General features: G+C 32.0%; 1 protein-coding gene across 4 annotated transcripts in view; it reads right to left on the bottom strand.

The window, feature by feature from the left end:
* Nucleotides 1-19,399, bottom strand: part of LOC132730353 (potassium voltage-gated channel subfamily B member 2-like) — a 131,136-nt gene that overhangs the window by 67,885 nt on the left and 43,852 nt on the right. The window contains exon 1 of one of the 4 annotated variants that reach the window (XM_060716262.1): nucleotides 7,250-8,363. The exons of 2 other annotated variants lie outside the window; for them this stretch is intronic. In XM_060716262.1, the coding sequence (XP_060572245.1) occupies nucleotides 7,250-7,287 (38 nt within the window). In that variant the 5' untranslated portion in view covers nucleotides 7,288-8,363. Of the gene's footprint in view, nucleotides 1-1,004; nucleotides 1,119-7,249; nucleotides 8,364-19,399 lie in introns of those variants that run through there. One more of the 4 variants, XM_060716263.1, reaches the window with a different exon arrangement.

Below are 19,399 nucleotides of genomic sequence, written 5' to 3' on the forward strand. Positions count from 1 at the left end.
GTATCTTCTTCTTTTGTTACACGCATGGGGAATCTCTCTACGAAGTTTAACGAGAATCATAACAAACAAAATTACATTTTAACAAGGTTATAACATCATAAATCCGCTAATAGCACGACACAAGTACATTTTATTATTTGTTTATTGAGCGTCTTGAAAACAGTAATGTTATCAGTAAGAAATTAAATTGACACACATTCCCTTAAGTTTGTATGTGGGTTCATATGAAACAGCTGTCGGGCTGTATTCAAATTTTCTATTAATATTATTTATCTATTTTTTTTTTTTTTGGGGGGGGGTGTAATTAACAAGCGACCACTGAGACAAAATTATGGCAATGAAAAGACTTGAATATGTCCATATAAATTAAAAAACATACATGAAAAAATCATATATATAATCATTTATTTCATATCCTCAAAAATATAACCAATGCAATTTCAACATTTGCACCGCGTGATGTTCCAGAAGAATTTTTTATTCACTCCTATCAATTTAGCAATGTTTTCATTTTCAGAGTCCAAAAGGTCCATATCAAATCCATAATTATCACATCCCAATATAGCCTCGTTCTTATTTCAAGAGTCTAAAAGTTCATATCAAATCCATATTGCACCCCATCTTGCCTCGTTTTTATTTTTTGAGACTCATAAATTCATATTAAATCCTCATTGTAATGGATGAAACAAAGATAGATAGAAGTTCTGTAAAAATAGCAAAAATGGTAGTGTGAAATAAAGAGATCATTAAACATGGTTGAGAACAATACCGATTCTATTGGACTCGTACACAGCTTCAAAACCTATATCAGACTCGGCTAGCACCTCATACAATAGTGGTTTAACATCTGTGAATTCAGTATTGTATTCAACAATGTAAAAATCTCATAATACATTTATCGATACTTGATATAAAATCTAGTAATCCTATAGATTCTCTTTCAATAATGTTTAAATTGTACTGTAAGCTATTTTCATATGATGAAATATGTGCCTTATAAATACCTGTAGTACTGATGTAAGTTTGAATATAGAAATCAACTCCAGTTTCAATTTAAAAATGTAATTATTTTATTTGAAAAATATATAGAATCTACAACGATTTGTCACAAAAGTCTCCACCATGTATACTTTGTTTACAGGAAATGACGTCAACGTCATATGACGTCAAGGACTACGTCGTCAAAATGTAATACATAATTTGGCGTACAAATGTAATATGCAAGATCTTAATATTGTAGATATTAATTTTGTAGATTATAATTCTTCATTATAATATTTTTTTATAAAAAAAAATATTTTCTAGTTTTTGCTTATGACTTAAAACTAATTTCATGTCAATATGAAGTTTATGCTGGTGTTCTAATTTTACATTGCTGTAGAATTGATAAAATTCTAAAAGATATAATGTATCATTACTCTGGGCGTATACAAATAATGTTTATCACTATGAAGGACAAAACAAATGTATAGTTATTACAATAACATGCGCGCAACATATCAAATGCCATTCTAAACCTCTCACTTTAATGTTAGATATAGACAAAATACAGATAATATGTCTATAAGTTGACAGAAATTCTCATTCAAGTGTACTAAATTATTTCCAAAAATATTTCTCACATATAATGTGTTACTGTCCAGACGTGACGCCGCACATTTGAATTTCAAATTTTGTCCTTACACTTCAAAGAACAGGCATAAAGTTTGTAAAATACGCTGTCTTAACAATTATTACAATTATTGTCATTATTTATCCGGCAAAACGAACTTGAATATTGGCAAGTAAGGACGGACAGTCGGACGAAAGATGACAAAATCGTTCGACAATTAAGGAATGACATAAAGAGTATGTTCGACAAAGAAAAGAAACATCATGACAAAGCAAACTTGCCTCGCAATAAAGCAAACTTAATAGTCATCCTATCCGATATCAAACATAAATTAAACCACATTGTTTCTTTACAATTGATATGAATAAAGCCGAAAATGTGTTTGACATTAAGTATAGGTTAGAGTTTATTAGTAAGCATTTACAAAATTAAATTGGTCAAGAACGTTAACAGCACTAAAACTTTTCACCACAAACCTGCTCGACAATAAAAAATAATCGATGTTCTAAAGTAAAAATGATTTTATCACAAACTTGTTTAACAACGAAATAAAATTAATTGAAAATATATATATATATATTTAGCCGACAATGTAAAAAGAAATTTGGAACAAAAAATAAATAAAGAAATTTAATCGAAAATTAACTTGTTTGACATTTAAAGAAAGACGAGTAGCATTGCTATTTAGTTATCATGTGGTACTACATTACCAATTTTGATTAGTTAAGGACAGGCGGTGTACGTGTAGAAATGGTCAAATCTTGTTAATTGTATATGTCATCGGCTTGACATTGAATCAAATTCTAACTCCGAACATGTTTTTGTTTCAATTTTAAATATTTTTATGAAAATGTATAAAAATTATGTAAAAATCCTCATCCTGCAAAATGATATTTTAAGCGCGCCATGTTTTTTTCCACACATTTAATGTCATCTATTTTAATCGCTTAAAATGTAAAAATTACACAAACTATCAAAATGTCAAAGAATTATTGTGTCATTCATATCAAAATGCAATTTGTATAATTATGATATGCAGATGTCAATTAATAGTATACTAAGGAACTTGTATCAAGAATTATACAATTATCTTAAAAGTGAAAATCAAATTATTCATAAATTAACTTACGTGATCACTCTTAAAACCAAAACCCTTCTTAGTCCCGGTTACCCTCACTGACTACGCAACAATTATACAAAAAGTATATATATATATAGTATATATACTATATGAGAAAATAGAAAAGCTTGCATTTAAATGTCATGTAATAAACTCCTATATATTTTACGCTATTAGCTTAATAGGCAATTAATAATAAATGCTCGTGGACTCTTTTAATCTTTATCATTTGCATTATTATAACCTTTTCAAATAAATGTTGCTCATAAATACAGTATGATGCCAACAAATATATTTCCCCTTTCTAGCAAAGGTAACACGTCATGACATAACTCTAGGGACACAATTCTAATCCAAACCTTTTAGCACCATAAAAATCCACAGCTAATGCCAGATCTTATATAAACCCTTGCCCCGCTAGAGCCGAACTTGACTAGTCTTTCTCACCAGTTTAGAGACGGACAAGAGTGCATGGATCAGGCTTTCTGTTGGCTGACTAACTGTGAATCACTAACATTGATTATGGACAGATAAGTTAAAAAAAGGAAGCAAGGCATGTCTATTTAGGTAATTATGCAGGTCAAAAGTAAACATACAACGTCGCTTGTTTGTTGTTTTTGTTGTTTTTTGTTGTTGTTTTTTTTTTGCAAAAAGAAACAAACCCAAAAGCAACCAGTTTATCAATATCAATGCAGAACGAACGACTGTTCCTCACAAGGCAATTCTGCAGTGAGTTCAATGACAAGAATGTTGTCAAATCAGAACAATTTTTTAGCAAACATTGAAGCAAACATTGAAGATGGTTTTTATGATTTAAAACACAAGTTGGCCTAACACTTGGTGAAACTACGAAATCTATATGATATTATTCGGACTAGTTTCAAACCTAAAATGCAGATAGTAGCATTACGCAAATGTAGACAAAATGTTGAAAAATCAAGTCGATTCAACGTTGTTTGAAAATGTTACGGAAAGATTCCTGTTTCGACTTCTGTCCTTTAAATTTAGTGGTCTCAGTCTGTTCTTATTACAAGCATCATTTCTGAAACTTAAGCCGATGTCAGTACAATTTATTTTGAATTAATTTAGACTACTTTCTGAGCCAAATTCAGAGGCGAATGGAATGCAAGTCGCTGTGCAAGCAAATTCACAAAAGGTATGAAAGTCGGTCCCAAAGCGCAGAAACTAAAAGCAGAACAATATTTGCCAGATTGCAATAATTCTGAATATCACTGGCAAAGCGCCATTAAAATGACATTTACCAAAGTAATATTATGTCATCCCTTTAGTATAATGTCATCAGACATTTTTACATTTGCAACATAAGCAACAAGCTCGGTAATACTGGGACACTCGGACAATGTCAGCTGTGTTAACAAACTAACCAGGAGGGATATGCAATACGATTCACATGGGGTAATGAAGCTTCTTCCGCCATCAAGCACTAGATTAAGCCGTATTCTATCACGACAAAATTGCTCGGACACGAACATCCCATGGGGAAAACGCAAAGTCAATTGATTTACCATGAAATCTGTCAAAATTCGCCTAGCCCCGTCGTGTCTTTGTATACGAAAATATTGCCAAAGAATATTACTTATTTGATGGACCGAATGCGTTGTCTACGAGACAAAATTTTCTAGATACAATATCAAAAGATGCCTCTTTGCTGATAATAACTAACACAAAATAGTTCATGTCTCAAAGATGCAAATTCCAGACAATTTATATCCGCCCAGTCATCAACCGACAACATCGCAGCAAGATCAGATCATTTAGACCTTGTCTATTTTCCACAATGAATAATGCTCACGTTTGATCTAAGCGTATGATGCCTTTAATGACGTCATGACATTTTCGGACTGAAATAGATTTGTTTCAATTTCTAAGAAATGTTTTAAGTAGTAAAAAGCAAAATATAGTCTCATTGTCAAATTGTCCATCTTGCTAACATGGCGTGGCTTGAAGGTTGTAAATTGTCAACGGCTAAATGCCAATATACATGTATTCTATAACTTTGAACTAATCTAATCACTTTTGTAGCATCATTTTTATACAAACATACATCTAGTTTCGGACAGTATTATGAAAGCCCCAAAATTATAAATACATACACTTTTCATAAATCGGGATACATGTTAAGGTATTTCTAGAGCATACTGAAAGTGAATGCCATTATTGCAAAACTATTGTTGAAGACGAATGTCACTTTGTTGATGAAATATAATCATAATTTTTTAAAATACGTTGTTGTTGCTTTTGTGTGTATGCTTTAAAATATTTGGTAAGCTTCTGAGAATAATCACCGTTGTTTCAATAATTTCAATCCATTCAAAATACATAATACTGTAAATCATAATCATTACAATCGTCACAAAAAATGAGTTGTTTTTGTTTTTTCAGCGCGAACTTCCTCGTGTACATAATTGAGAAAATGATTGCGACACGAGAGAATCTGCTTTTCTGTTGAGAATCAATACTTTACGCCGCAACACGCAAGTCTAAAATTGTGTTTGATAATTGTTCCAATTCATGCCTGACAAAGCAAATCTTTATTAGATAGAATATTAAGTGCGAGTCCTTACAACAAACAAGGTCAATGATGAATTCTTTTTTTCAATATATATTGTGTTCAATGATATAACAATGAAAAATGATGCGCTCGAGTAAATGGCGGGAAAACTGTATAGAAAATGGATATTAATTTATATGCCATACATGGCCTAATTTGCCGGTTTTGTCCTTTAAAAAGTACAATAAAAATTATTAAAGAGTACGACAATAGGAAACGGTGATGCATAAGTTGAAGAGATGTGTGTGCGACATTGGTTCAATATACAAGTGGAACCTAAAGTTGGATTGGTCTTTTAAAGTAATATCCAATGAAAATATCCTAAGAAATGTTGTCACATAGAATTGTTGTGCACGCAAGTATGGTCTGTTTCAATAAGTCGTACATGGCTATAAATATCAAAATTCTTAGAAAAAATCTACCACGCCTCAATAATAATCAAATTTCTAAAGAGATCTCTTTTTAATTTCCGTTTCTTCATATCAAATTAACAAATCGTAAAAAAGATATGTCATTAAATATCATGATAAATTAATTGGTGCTAAGGTGTCGTTCGGTGCAAGTAAATAGACGCCCTGGACGGTGCTAAAAAGGGTTGGGTGTAGACGGTGCTAAGTAGGGTTATATAAATTTTGCGCAATAATTTAATCTAAAATGCTTTCCTTTTGACAATCTGGCAATTTCTACCATATAATTGGTTGTAAATATGTACTTTTTTGTTCAAGGACAAATAGTCTTTTATTGTATGATCAAATCAATTGGTAACCGATTGACACAAGAGGACTTGGTAAAACAGATTGGCAAAAGACATTTGTCAGACACATGACTTACAAAACATTTTTAAATTTACCCATCGACAAAAGACAAATTGAAAAAAACTTGCGTATAACTGACAAAAAGACGACAAAATAGCAAAGGTACATTTGAAAATGAAAAAGAACAGCACAATAAAAAAGATCAATTGACAAAAGTTATTAATTGCCAAATAATGATATCCAGATGACAAATGATACTTAAATGACAAAAGTGAACTGACAAAAGTCAAATATCCTACAAAAACAAACATGGATTACCAGATAACAACAATTCATTAATAAAAGAAAACCGAACAAGGATAACCCGCTGACAAAACTGATAAACAAGTGGCAAATATTCACTGAAAATATTCACTGACAAATATTCACTGACAAATCACAAGAATCCAATGGTGACCAAATGTCAACAAAGAGAACCTTGTAAAAACAGTAAATTGATAAAAGAAAACCGACCAAGGAAAATCAGCAGTTGACAAATCACAAGTATATAATGATAACCAAATATGAACATTGATGATCACGTGACAGGAGTTATTTGATAAAATACAATTGAACAAGGGTAACCAAATGAATATTATGATATATAGTGTCAAAACCCTTCATCAATTTGCCATTGTTTTCTTAATTTCTTAAGTTTCATTCAGAATTAGTGACCCACTTGAAAAATGCATAAATTTCATGCTAAAAGTCCATATTTAATATACTATTTTTAACTAAGATTTATTGATTAGCAAAACATATATTAAGAAAAAAAATTGTGCAAGAAATTTAAGAATATCAGCTTCCAAAACAATACGAAAAACATTAAACTATTTTATATAGAATATATATTTGTGAAATATCTACGTCAAATTAAATTGTTAAGAAAAAGCAGTTTAAAGTTTAGAATAGATATGCAAACATAAATACAAGGGTGTTTCACACTATCTAAGATACATGCAACATGCAACAGAGAAAATGGAGGAATGAATAATTTCTTGATATTTTTTTGGAAAGCAATTCAAAATTCCGAGAGAAAAAATAGCACAAAATTGTCAGAAAACGTGTGGCAATTTAAGCGTATAAAATTTTTATATAAGATTGCACTCAAATGTATAGAGGTGGGTGATTTTAACACGTGTCAAACCTACCCTTCCTTGGCACTCGCGCACGAGCTCACGTGCAACATTTAGAGAGTCAGCGACGTGGTTTCAAACACGTCAGAACTACTTTTTTTTATTCCGCGCTAACAGAGCATAAATCCATTTTAATCCAAGACACACGTATGGCCCTTTTTTCTACATGTTTCCACACCACTAATACTGTGCAACTAAGCAGCCCATAAAGTGATAACAAACGTCCTCCAAATCGATTGCTTTTACAATTTTCTACAGCAAGTAAGTTGACAAGAATCCTAAAATTTCCTGGAAAAAAACTACCAAAGCTTTACAGACTGAAAAATATTTCTTACAAAAGCGGCAGGAAAACCCGTTCGAGCCTAAATACACAAAAAAAAAGAACGGACAAAATTATGTTAAAACACCTAAATTGCAGTATTTTTAAAAAGCAGGAGTAGTAAATACAGGGGAGTTTCACAACGTAGGAGGGTCTTGCCTGTCCTCTGAGTCGGAATCATAAGATGTTCCCCAGCGCCACCGCCTGGGTCCCGATTTTAATCTGGCCTCTAACACCATAATCCATTCACTACGTCATTTCATACAATTTTCCCTCTATTTCCCCCTCAAATCGTATCCAATATCAAACAATTGTAATCCATTTTTTTCTTGAAACGTTGAATAATCCGAACAACAATTTTAAACACACTTCATTTTATCGCCTTAACATTCAAATGTTTATGGTATCTCAGTGAAAGACTGATACGAGTTGCCGTATTTTTACGGAACCAAATCACGCTAGTAGCGCTAACAGATGATGTCCTTTACTAAATAAATTGTCAATAATGGCGACCAATAATGCATATACAGTGCAGGCACTGACGCCGAAATCTGATAAATTCTAAACTATGGACTATCTCGTCTAACTGATGACAATTACGAGCTTTTCAGTAATTAACTACTCCAGAAACAGTAACTAACCAGCGAACAGATAAAAAGAAATATCTCATGTAGGAAAAACAAATCTTGTCACCACACATCGACTTTACTTGTCAATAATACACTCAAATCCAAACCCTGGATCAAATATTCATTTTCTCCCCGAGAAAATCTGTTATTTTTAATATCTATGCATAGTTTGTATTTATATTTATATGTAAACAGCAGCCAAATATAGTAATTTGCTACACAGTTGCAAGTTAGAGATTTATGTGAAAAACCCAATATCGGTTTGGTGTTTTCGCTTTATTCATTCGTTCTTGCGCGGCGATAGATTTCCGAGCCTTAATCTATGTTGAGGTTGTACGGATATCGATTTTCTGTAATCACCCTTTTCCTAGGCGCGTGGTCTCTCGTACAAAGCCATTTTAAGGATACAATTTCCATAGGCATCAATTTACGGGGAGGACGGTGAGGGGGGGGGGGGGTCAATCGATATAAAAATGCATTGAAAATAACTACGGTAGCGTATCAAATTATGTTTTATATATGGCAAAATCAGAGATTATAGAGCGTTACGGTCGTAAATGTAGGCGATATTGGAATAATTAGCCGTTACAGAGGTTACTGGATTCCGGATAATGGTGTCAATATATATTAAGCGTTTTTATGTTGCTGGCTTTTCCTGATAAGAAATATACCATAAATAGATTTTTGTGAATTATATTTGTACAAAAAGAACATTCACTTAAATCACTGAAAATAGACCTAAGCTTGAAAGACACCTCAAATTACTATATTTGTGTCCTGTTTCAAATTAGGAAGTGTCTATTCTGAGTTTGAAGGATTTCAATATCAAACTAATTTAGTCCATAAGTCAAAAGTTAAGAACCCTGGCAAAAATTAGATTTGGCCTCTCCGGACAAATATACGAGACACACAAGCCAGTACCGTTGGTAAGGTTACATATTTTGAGCACGCTAAGTACTCCTTATAATATACCCATTTTTATGAGAAACTTTTCATTATGCAATGAGTAAGTGTTTTATTTCTGATACGAAGACTGACGACCTTTGCAGCTATGTACGACCATCCGAGAACAATATCATCTGGTACTATTCCGTGCTTATAAAAATTAGGGTATAGTTTTAAAGCTGCATGCCTCTAGATGAGCCAAAATATTTCAAGAAATTTAATCTTGAATAAGATGTACTAAGATTTAAAGAAAAGTAAAAAAAGATTCACAATTCAAGTTATAATTAAAATATTATGTTCGATTAATGACTGATTTTGGAGTATTTATCAGTAACATTCTGCTGCGTTTCTAAGGTAGTTAGAGCTATTTTTGCATATTTTGACCTCTTTTTGGTAATTAACGTGAGTTATAAGTGTCGTTTTCAATATATAAATTTATATCTTTTTTCACTTCACAAAATTCTACTTCTAGATACATTTTCAAAATTTTCATGAACATAAGCAAGAATCTGGAGGCATGTTGCTTTAATCAGGCTATATATTATAGAAAATAATTTAAGGTATAAGAGGGTTTGGTATTAAGTTTAAAACTACCATATCTAAATATGTGGCATATTGCACAAGGATATAATGTCATATTATGTCGGTCGGTCAAACATTGAACACAAACATTTCTGACATAACTACCAAAGCATTTATGTAATGTTGAAAATAAACATACGTACTTTTTACTTAATGTAAATATGTCTGAGAAACATTTGTAGGCTTAACATAATTAGTAGATGAAGCTAAAAATTAATTACCAAACGGTGCCCTTTCACAAACCACATTGCTGTTATGTGGTTCCGATTAAGAAAATAAACCCAGCAACAACTGGACATAAACACGTCATTCCAAGGCGTAGTTGACACCCATTCATGGCAAATAATGTCACAAATCTTATATATATATCGATAATAAAAGAAGTCAACGAAACAAATTGGAAACCCACTACAGTATTGGCGTAATTGTTATTTTCTTTCAATCCCAGAATGTACTTTTATAGCAAATATACTCACTGGATGTTGCTTATAACATTAAGAAACAAGGGTTCTTTTATTACAATTATATTTTTCAGTGGGGATTCTATGCGAGATGGACATGAAAAGGAAGAATATATATTTTTTTTAAATATTAAAAAAAACAACTTTAAATGAAGATGCGATATGAACACGAACGAAATGTTTCAAACTCTGTTTTTTTTCCATGTTTTTCAATTTAATTGTATGCAGAAGAACTCTTTTAATCACATATGTATACTTCACAAATTTTAATTTTTTTTCGTGATAAAAAATAAATTGATTATTATTTCTGAACATAAGTCATGTATTGATAACTAACGGTATCGAGATACATGTATAAAGAAGTAGCTATGAGCGGAACAAAACATAAGTTAACCATAAGTGTATCATAGTTTGGGGACCTTTCTGTTGAAAAAGTGTCAGAGGTAAATCGTTTACATATACAGATATTCCAGAGCCTGCCACTGATTGGCTCATTTTTGGGGGGTTTACTTATTGTGACGACAGAGAAAGGCAAAGCGATAGAAATATCATATTAAGATGCTCGTTGATTGGTTACTTTTTCTGGGGTACCATTTTGTGACAACAGGGAACGTGTTTTTATTTTTAAATATGATACAAAAGAGAAAGAACATCAAAACACTGGCAATCTAAACACTCGGCAATCTAATATATTTATACTCGGGGGCTTCGCCACCCTCCCCCCTCGTACAAATTAGATAACCTCTAGTTTCGATGCTCTTTCTATTACATATGCATTCATAGATATAAAATTAATTATACGGTGTAACGGTATTGCGTATGGCTGCTGTGCAAAACGTGTATAGAATGCAATTGAAATTCACATCATTTAGAATATTATTCTAACAAAGCACTGAAAGCACCCAATCCTGAAATTGGCAATCTTTTGTCCCGGACAAATAATGGCAATGTCCTTGGAAAAAATGATATGTTTTCCTTTGCACTGAAATTTGATGCTACCGTTCAATGTTTGTGTCTGGATAGTTCATTTATTTTGTTTGCTTTCGTTTAGAGTCTATTATTTTCTTTGTGAGCAAATAAAAGATGATGATACTTTTTTCACACCGTGTCAACGAGCGGTATATCAAATTTCTTGTGTTACTGACAAACACTGAATTGTTTTATCTCTCAATTTTGGTTCACTATTTGAGAACGCTGAATGTGAAAAGTGACCTAAATATGATATTATTAAAATAGAGTCCAATATTGATATTACCACTTTCTCTAAGCAGAAAGACTATCCCGTGTAGGGGTGCTTCTTTAATTATGGGGACTGGAATATTTTCTTTTGGAAGTGTATAAAATGTTAGAATTTATTTCACACCAAAAAGAAAATGTAAGTTCAAGATATCTTGTGTAAGGAATAAAGACATGTTTTCTAGTCACATAACGTGTAATTGCGCATTCAGAAAAGAAAAAAGAAAAGTATAGGGGCTTTTTAGTTGTACAGTCAAAATTTGATCGAAACTAGTTATTTCATATCCGCCAGACTGGTGTGTTAATCGTTTTTCCAAGATGTAATTCTTTTCTTGTAAAGAAAACCAGTCCTGCAGTCTGTGTAAGACGAGGTCTATGAGCGTACTTCAAAGCGATATACCGCATAAGCCTATTTTCTTCGCTAATGAGGTTTCGATTTAAATGTCGTCTGCTGGAAAAAAAATCGACTTAATTTAAACGGAAACACAAATCCACGCGGAATGTCTCAAATGCCACGTGTTTGACACCAATACCGTGTAGCAACACAACTATATATATTAAATTATTTTTGAGACTTTTTGAAAAATGAAAAAGCTTTTTTTAAAAATCTAATTATTAATTTACAGAATTTCAGTTTGCATCGTGTGTAAACACATGTAATGATATTTCTGAGACGAGTTTGATGTAACTTTATATGAATGTAAGATTCTCTGACATGTATATTACATGATAGATCTATAATATTCTTTTTATATCAACTTCGTCGTACATTCAACTAATAAACAGATTCATTGTCTAAGTTGTTGCTGTGTTTGATGATGTTTTTATTATTATTATTATTATTATTTTTATTTTATTTTATTATTAATATTTTCATTATTATAATTATTATTATTATTTTTCTATTATTATTATAATAATTATTATTATTTTTCTATTATTATTATTATTTATCATCATCATCATCATTATTATTATTATTATTATTATTTATCATCATTATTAGTATTATTAATTCTCATATTTTGAAACCAAATATTTGCAACGGGAAGTGACATGAAAAGCAGTATCTAAAACGGAAAGTTGGTTGTGAAGTACGTCAACTTATAAAACCCACATACTACTCATTTTTTACGAGGTCACGCAAACACAAAATGACAAAAAAAGTCATTTCATTTTTTTTCTTCTTTCTTCATATTTCAAGTTTCAATTTTCCTTAAAAAACGATAAAAAAAGAACAAAAATTGGTAGAATAAACGGGGAAAAAGGTGCAAACAAATTCTATGAATTTCATGTGACCACAAACTTCCTTAATATTAAGGACATGACATACTTAAATGTCTGTGGTTTTTAATTGTGGCAAGGTGGTCATGTCGCAACATACTTCCGTCTTGGAACTAGGCCACTTCAACAGGAAGTTAAGATGGTTGAGGGCGTTTTCAACTTTTTATACAGAAAGTGACTCAAAATGGGTTTAAACATTTAAGACCATTACGCATATCAAATTTCAGATGCATTTCTTAGCATAGAATGAGACTTTTTATTTTCATGTAGAATAAAACAAGGATCTACAAAAAGATTATTTCCCGACATTTTTACTCTATAAGTTTTATAAACCAGACTCGAGACAGATTCTTATATACGGCAAATAGCTATAAAATAGCTAGAAAATGAATCAATGTTTCATACTCGCTGATTATTCCAATAATTACATAGAACAAGTTTAGAATATGTTAGAATTATTCCCCAAAGTGTATATAAACTGAGGAAAAACAATGTACAAGATGTCGTAAAGTACGATTTTCCCTCCGTCGAAATTGCGTGGAGCCAAGGATAATAGTGAAACGAACGTAAATCTGTGTCTCCAAACGCTTAGCTGTATTTTTATGCGAGATCAGTGTTCCTAGAGGCGCTTTTGCGACAATCAATCGATGGTACGCTGGCATTCTGTCAGCCCGAAAAGATTCGCTGATCAGGATTTCTTGGGAAAATATATCTCAAAACAAACAAACTTTTCTAAATCTTTACGTTGTCAGAAAATCTTAGATAAATATTGAAAGGGACACGCACAATAATCATTTTTGTCGCCAGAAAGACTGTCGTTTGTTTTACTTTTATCAAATGTTCTATAACATGTCTCTTTTGTCATATTTACAGTACATGATTTTATTCGGGATCCTTTTAACGTTTTCGTACGTAAATATGATATAAATAATACATTCAGCTTTAACTTAACTTTCTCTTAATAGAACAAACTTTTGCTTCAATATTTTTATGATGCAATAAAACTTTAAGATCCGGCCTTATGTTCTCCAAAGTCGACATAAAACCGCGATTAATCCATAATGAATTTATACGCCACTGGTTCCCGCATCAAACCAACCATCAAAGAAGACATAGTAGTCTAAGCAATAAACTTTTTCCTTATGAAAACTTCCGGTTAATAATAAAATAGAGCGTAATGGATACAATAGTTCCCTACTGCCCAACTGTACTTCTTCTCATTCCGATTTCTTTAAAAGGTTCCTGTTGCGTTTTATTAAAATGCAGAAAATAATATGCTACATTAATACAATGTTTTGTGTTCAACCGTCCGTAAGTTTGTTAATTGTTTTCATCATTTCCGTTGTTTTTGTTCTTTTCGCTGATTGGTTTGACGTGCCAACAAGTTATGTCCTATGCCGACCATCAATTTATATACCATAGCACGTTTGATCAATCGTATGGGTAGGGGTATACACACTTAGGCAGGAATGTTATTTCCAATCTTAACAGAACGATAACATGACTACACCCATAATCAGTCTCATCGAGTTTATGATAATACCTTGATTAGAGGATTAAGTTGTGATTATGTACTAAGACCAATTGGTGATAATGGTTGCACAGACCAGTTTGTGATAAACGTGTACAACCATGGTTGCAAATTTGCATTTGCAAATATACATTTTGATAAGTTGTGCAAAGTTTAATTAAATTAGTTAAGATTATCGGTGTTCTGTGAGAATTAATAATTGTGAAGTTATGAAGAAACTAGATGAAATTATTTACAGGCACATTCAGAGACGATTATCCTTTAAGAATGAACTTCACAAATATTTATTCTCACAGAACACCGGTTAATTTTAACGAACTTAATTAAACTTTGCACAACTATCAAAAATGTATACTTATGCAAAATTGCAAATATTTCTAGTTTTGATGAAATTCATCCCTTTTTCAGACGTTTAACTAACCAAAAATTCAAATCTGAATGTGATCGTGAACACAGAAGTTATAGGTCAATTCTAAAATGACGTGCATCACTTATAATGATATTTCATATTTTAGATTCATTTCTGCCGCCTAATTCAAATTAACAAAACTATAACATTCTATAAATAGCACGTACTCTGACAGAGGAACAGTAATTCTGATCAGTGCTAGATGTAAATTATATATATTTAGGAGCGGACGTTAATTATTGTCGTGACGTGAAAGCCACGCGGAAAACAGAGAAGAAAATTGCTTGGTATCGCATTTTGTTGCTTTATTTCAAATTGATTTATTAATTGCTTTCAATCAGTGTATCTCTACTGCGGTCATGGAACCATGGCAACGGTGTTAAAGTAATAATTGGGCCGAGATGTACGATTATCCAAAGATATCTACTTTCTAGGATAAAGGATGTGCACACACATACACACACCGAGACACGAATTCAAAACGTACTTATCAAAACTACATTTATTTCTATTAATATAAACCGGTACATATTTGTTCCATACTTACTGCATACACTAAACTTCACATATAAATATACGAGTAGAGAGAGGAAATCGTTTTGTCTACGAGTGTGGACCATAATGCCGCTGCTGACATAAAGACGAAAAATATAAGGATTATTATAATGGAATCTTGCTCTGTTACTTGTATTTGAATCTCATGGATTTTTACTAGAACTGATTACACTTGCCGCTTCCGCACCTCGTGAGGTCCTAGACGAGAAAAAAATCCGCTGGCGTCCCGTTCCATATCAAGAAACTCCTACAATAACTGTATTGTATTAAAGGCCATGGGATAGTTAAGTAGAGTGGCCACCTATAGGGATAAAAATACAAGCAAAGCCATTCCTCTAGCAGGAGTGCATTAATGTAATTGACAGTGGCTTAATACTAATCTCCAAATCATCCATGTTATGCAATAAAATCAATGGTACACTGGATTCAACTAAAGTACAAAACATTAGTCACGTGACCATAGACTGAAGCATCAGTGTCTAAAAATACCGACACAACAAGATTAAACCTTGCTATTGCCTGAAGTAACACAAAACTTCACCACTTAAAATATTACATGACCCATCATATTAAAATAGTAATACGTTTCTCGTCAAAATCAACAATGACAATTACGATCTCTTTATAAATGTCAAAATTATCATGTTGTAGAACTAACTTAATTATATGCTTCACAAGTTTAGATTATCTTTGAAACACGAATCTTTAAAAAAATGGAGTTGTTTCAGAATATCCCTTTCTTATATTAAGCAAACCTGGTAGCAGGTAATAATTATGCTTCAACATGACTTTATCATAGAATGAATAACCTGTTCGGGATCAAACGTATCTCGATACAGTTAGACTAACACAGTCGATTGCATTTTTTCCCTTTCTTTTTAGTACATGTATATCGAAGAATGCAACAAGTAAAAGAAAGAGCATCAAAACACGAGTCTATCCGATTTGTACGAGGGAACATAGCCCCCGAGTATAAATCAGATTGCCGAGTGCTTTGATGTTCTTTCTCTTTTGTATAAGGCTATAATAAAATCATGTTCCCTGTTGTCTCAATATGAAACCCAAGAACAAAGGTTACCAATGAACGAGCATCTGAATTTGATATTTCTATCGCATTCCTTTCTCTGTTGTCAGAAAAAGTAAACCCCAGAAATAAATAGGCCAGTCAATGGGCATGCTCTGTAGTGCGGGTAACTGATACCTGCACTCCACTTAACGTACTGTGCATATATATATACGATTTAACACACTTTCAACAGAAAGGTCCACAAACTATGATACAAAGTTGTATTTTTAATTACAAAACGATTAAACAATTCACAATGTGTGAAACACAATAGGAGTTTTAAAATACAATGATTTATAGCAATGCTTTTGTCTCGTGACAAACTGTAGGAACATTGTAGAATTATTGATGAAACAAGAGTCCTATTTCAGACTCCATTTGTTTTAATTGTATAACAATTGACAATGTTATAAAAACTTTTGCCATATATCAACAATTCATAGGCCTATTTGTTACATAAAACAATGTTGGTTTATTGTTTAACAATACTGACGTTTTATTGATTGTGATACAAGACCTATTTTAGGTAATAGAAGTATCATATGATCGCAATAATCCGGCTAATTCCGGTACTTTTCGTGACTAACAAAAATCTAATAAACATGGATCAAACAGTGTCACTTTATCACTTAAAAACAAATAAGACGTATTTGACCGGATTTTAACGAATTATTGAAAATATGAACTGTAGCTAAATAACTGCACTCTTAATAATATTCGATGCACATTATCCAGGGGTAACTTTTTCTGATGGTAAACAAATCCAAAGTGTTCAATACCCACGTTACTCCAAAGACCTAATATAGAGTACCCGCGAAATTATATTTCGATTGAACGTGACATAAAATGATAAACACTTCTTTACCAGTTAAGTTCAGATAACTATGCCTTGATAACATTGCAAATCATTTCTACATGAACATTAATTTGAAAAATCAAAAAAAATCAACTTAATTTCGCCCCATTAAAGCAAAAAGGTACCAAGCGACATTTTGGCCAAAAATGACTTTTTAACATTTTTCATTATGTTTTAATGTTATCTTTAATCTGTAGAAATATCTCTATAGTATCATGTTTATTTACAGACATATAAGGTTATGTAAAAAGGTACTATGTCAATATTTTCCCATTTAGTAATGCAAAAAGGTAGCATATGCATATCAGTTTGAGCAAAAAGGTACCAAGTGTCACATAGTACCTTTTTGCATTGTATGACTATGTAAGTTTTGAGCACTTATTTTTATGCAAAAAGGAACCATGTGTCACATGGTCCCTTTCTGCATACAAATAATTTACGACTCTTAGGATTATTTTATATATTAAATTGTTTGCTTGGTACCTTTTAGCTTTTTAATTAATACACAATCTAGATGTTGATAAGGACATCAAATATAACAATTTATCCCAGAGTATTGTTTCTGTTTTAAATTGTGGAATGATAACAGTGTGAAGATAATGATAGTGTATAAATGACTTCTTCACAAAAACGTGGACGTAAAAACAAAAGTAATTGACTATACTCTTGCCCACAAGAAACGTGATGTATTTGGAAGGAGAAGCATGACAGGGAAGCGTACATCTGCAAATAAACTAGATTATGATACAGTTAAATTGGTGAAACAGCATAAAGAGTAATTTCCTAAAATAAAATATCATTATACAAGAAAAATTACTGAAAGAAACAATACCTATCTCATGACTATGACTTAAACATTAAAAAGATGTGGACACTGTAAACTATTGAAAGTAAATAGAAACCTTTTAAGCAACATACATATAGGAAGGCAGTAGACACACTAGATGGCACGATCAAGGAACAATATATTGAACATCAAAAAACAGAAAGAAAACTCACAAGAAGAAAAGATTTAAAATGAAGTTGGAGCAAAAGGTGACACATGCGTTTATGTTGCATGTTTTGATCTCAAAGCTGTTGTAACAACCCCTTGCTCATTAGTGAGTGAGCTTTACTATTTAAGAAAACTCTGTTGCTAAACAACTTGACAGTATATTCCTTATGAGACAAAAATGTTGCAGTCATGTATGGGATAAAACCAACTGCAAAGAGAGGCATGTGAAATAGCTTCCTGCTTAATAAAAAACCCTTTTCTACTTGCTAAACTGGCTATGTCAAATAAGTCATTTATTTTTCAGATTCATACGGGGGACAAAGCAGAAATTGATTCGTAGCTGCGTCTCTTCTTTTATATCATCACAAGTTCCAAGTTTAAGATTGATCACAAATTTCTTGTATCCGGTCACTCAAAGATGGAGTGACAACTTGACTCTTGAAGGAGCAAAGAAAATAATTCCTGTATACTTATGTATCATTCAGTTGTGTTCTCTTATATCACTGGCCAGAAAATCACAGCCATACATTGCTGTGCCAATGAAATATAACCATGTTTTTTATTTCAAATACTTCATTAAAAAACAGGGTCCGAGACTCAAAACATCCATTGACGGACAAAGAGTAAACTGGCTACAAGTGGAATGGATACAGGTACCAAAGGGAAGCCCAAAGTCAGTATTTGTAAATTAGAGCTTTAATGCTGAAGATTTTATGGAAATAGAAGTTCAGAATACAGAATCTAAAGTATTAGTGGACAAATGGTGAACAATATATGAAGTTATGATACCAAACCTCCAGTTTCTATTCAAAAGAAAAATAACTTGGTTACTTTGTGTGCAAAGAAAATTATCCAAAAAGAGTTCCATAATTATAATGCCACTTAACCAACATAAAGGAAAGAAAAGGATTATGTCACAATGGAATCGGATGAGAATGATTCTGACTTTTACTAACAATGTAAGAGATTTTGATATAGGCATTGAGATTGGTCACAGAGGAAGACTTTCAAAACATGCAGTATGATAGTTGTATCAGACATTAACTGAAAACACAAGAATTTCATACTATTATTTGTATCATTGTAGAATAAAATTGAAACCAAATGATGCTTTTTGTTAATATTGTTGGGACAAAAAAGTGCCAACTGCCATGTGGTACCTTTTTTTGATATATTCGACAGCAAATGTTAAAAATCATACAATGCAAAAAGGGGCCAAGCGTTCATATGGTACCTTCTTGCATTTGTCAGTCAAAATATTTATTAGTGCAAAAAGGAACCATTTCCTTTAATTGATT

Source organism: Ruditapes philippinarum, unplaced genomic scaffold (assembly GCF_026571515.1).
Source record: "Ruditapes philippinarum isolate M1 unplaced genomic scaffold, ASM2657151v2 ctg62_1_1_1_1, whole genome shotgun sequence".
Lineage (NCBI taxonomy): Eukaryota > Metazoa > Mollusca > Bivalvia > Venerida > Veneridae > Ruditapes > Ruditapes philippinarum.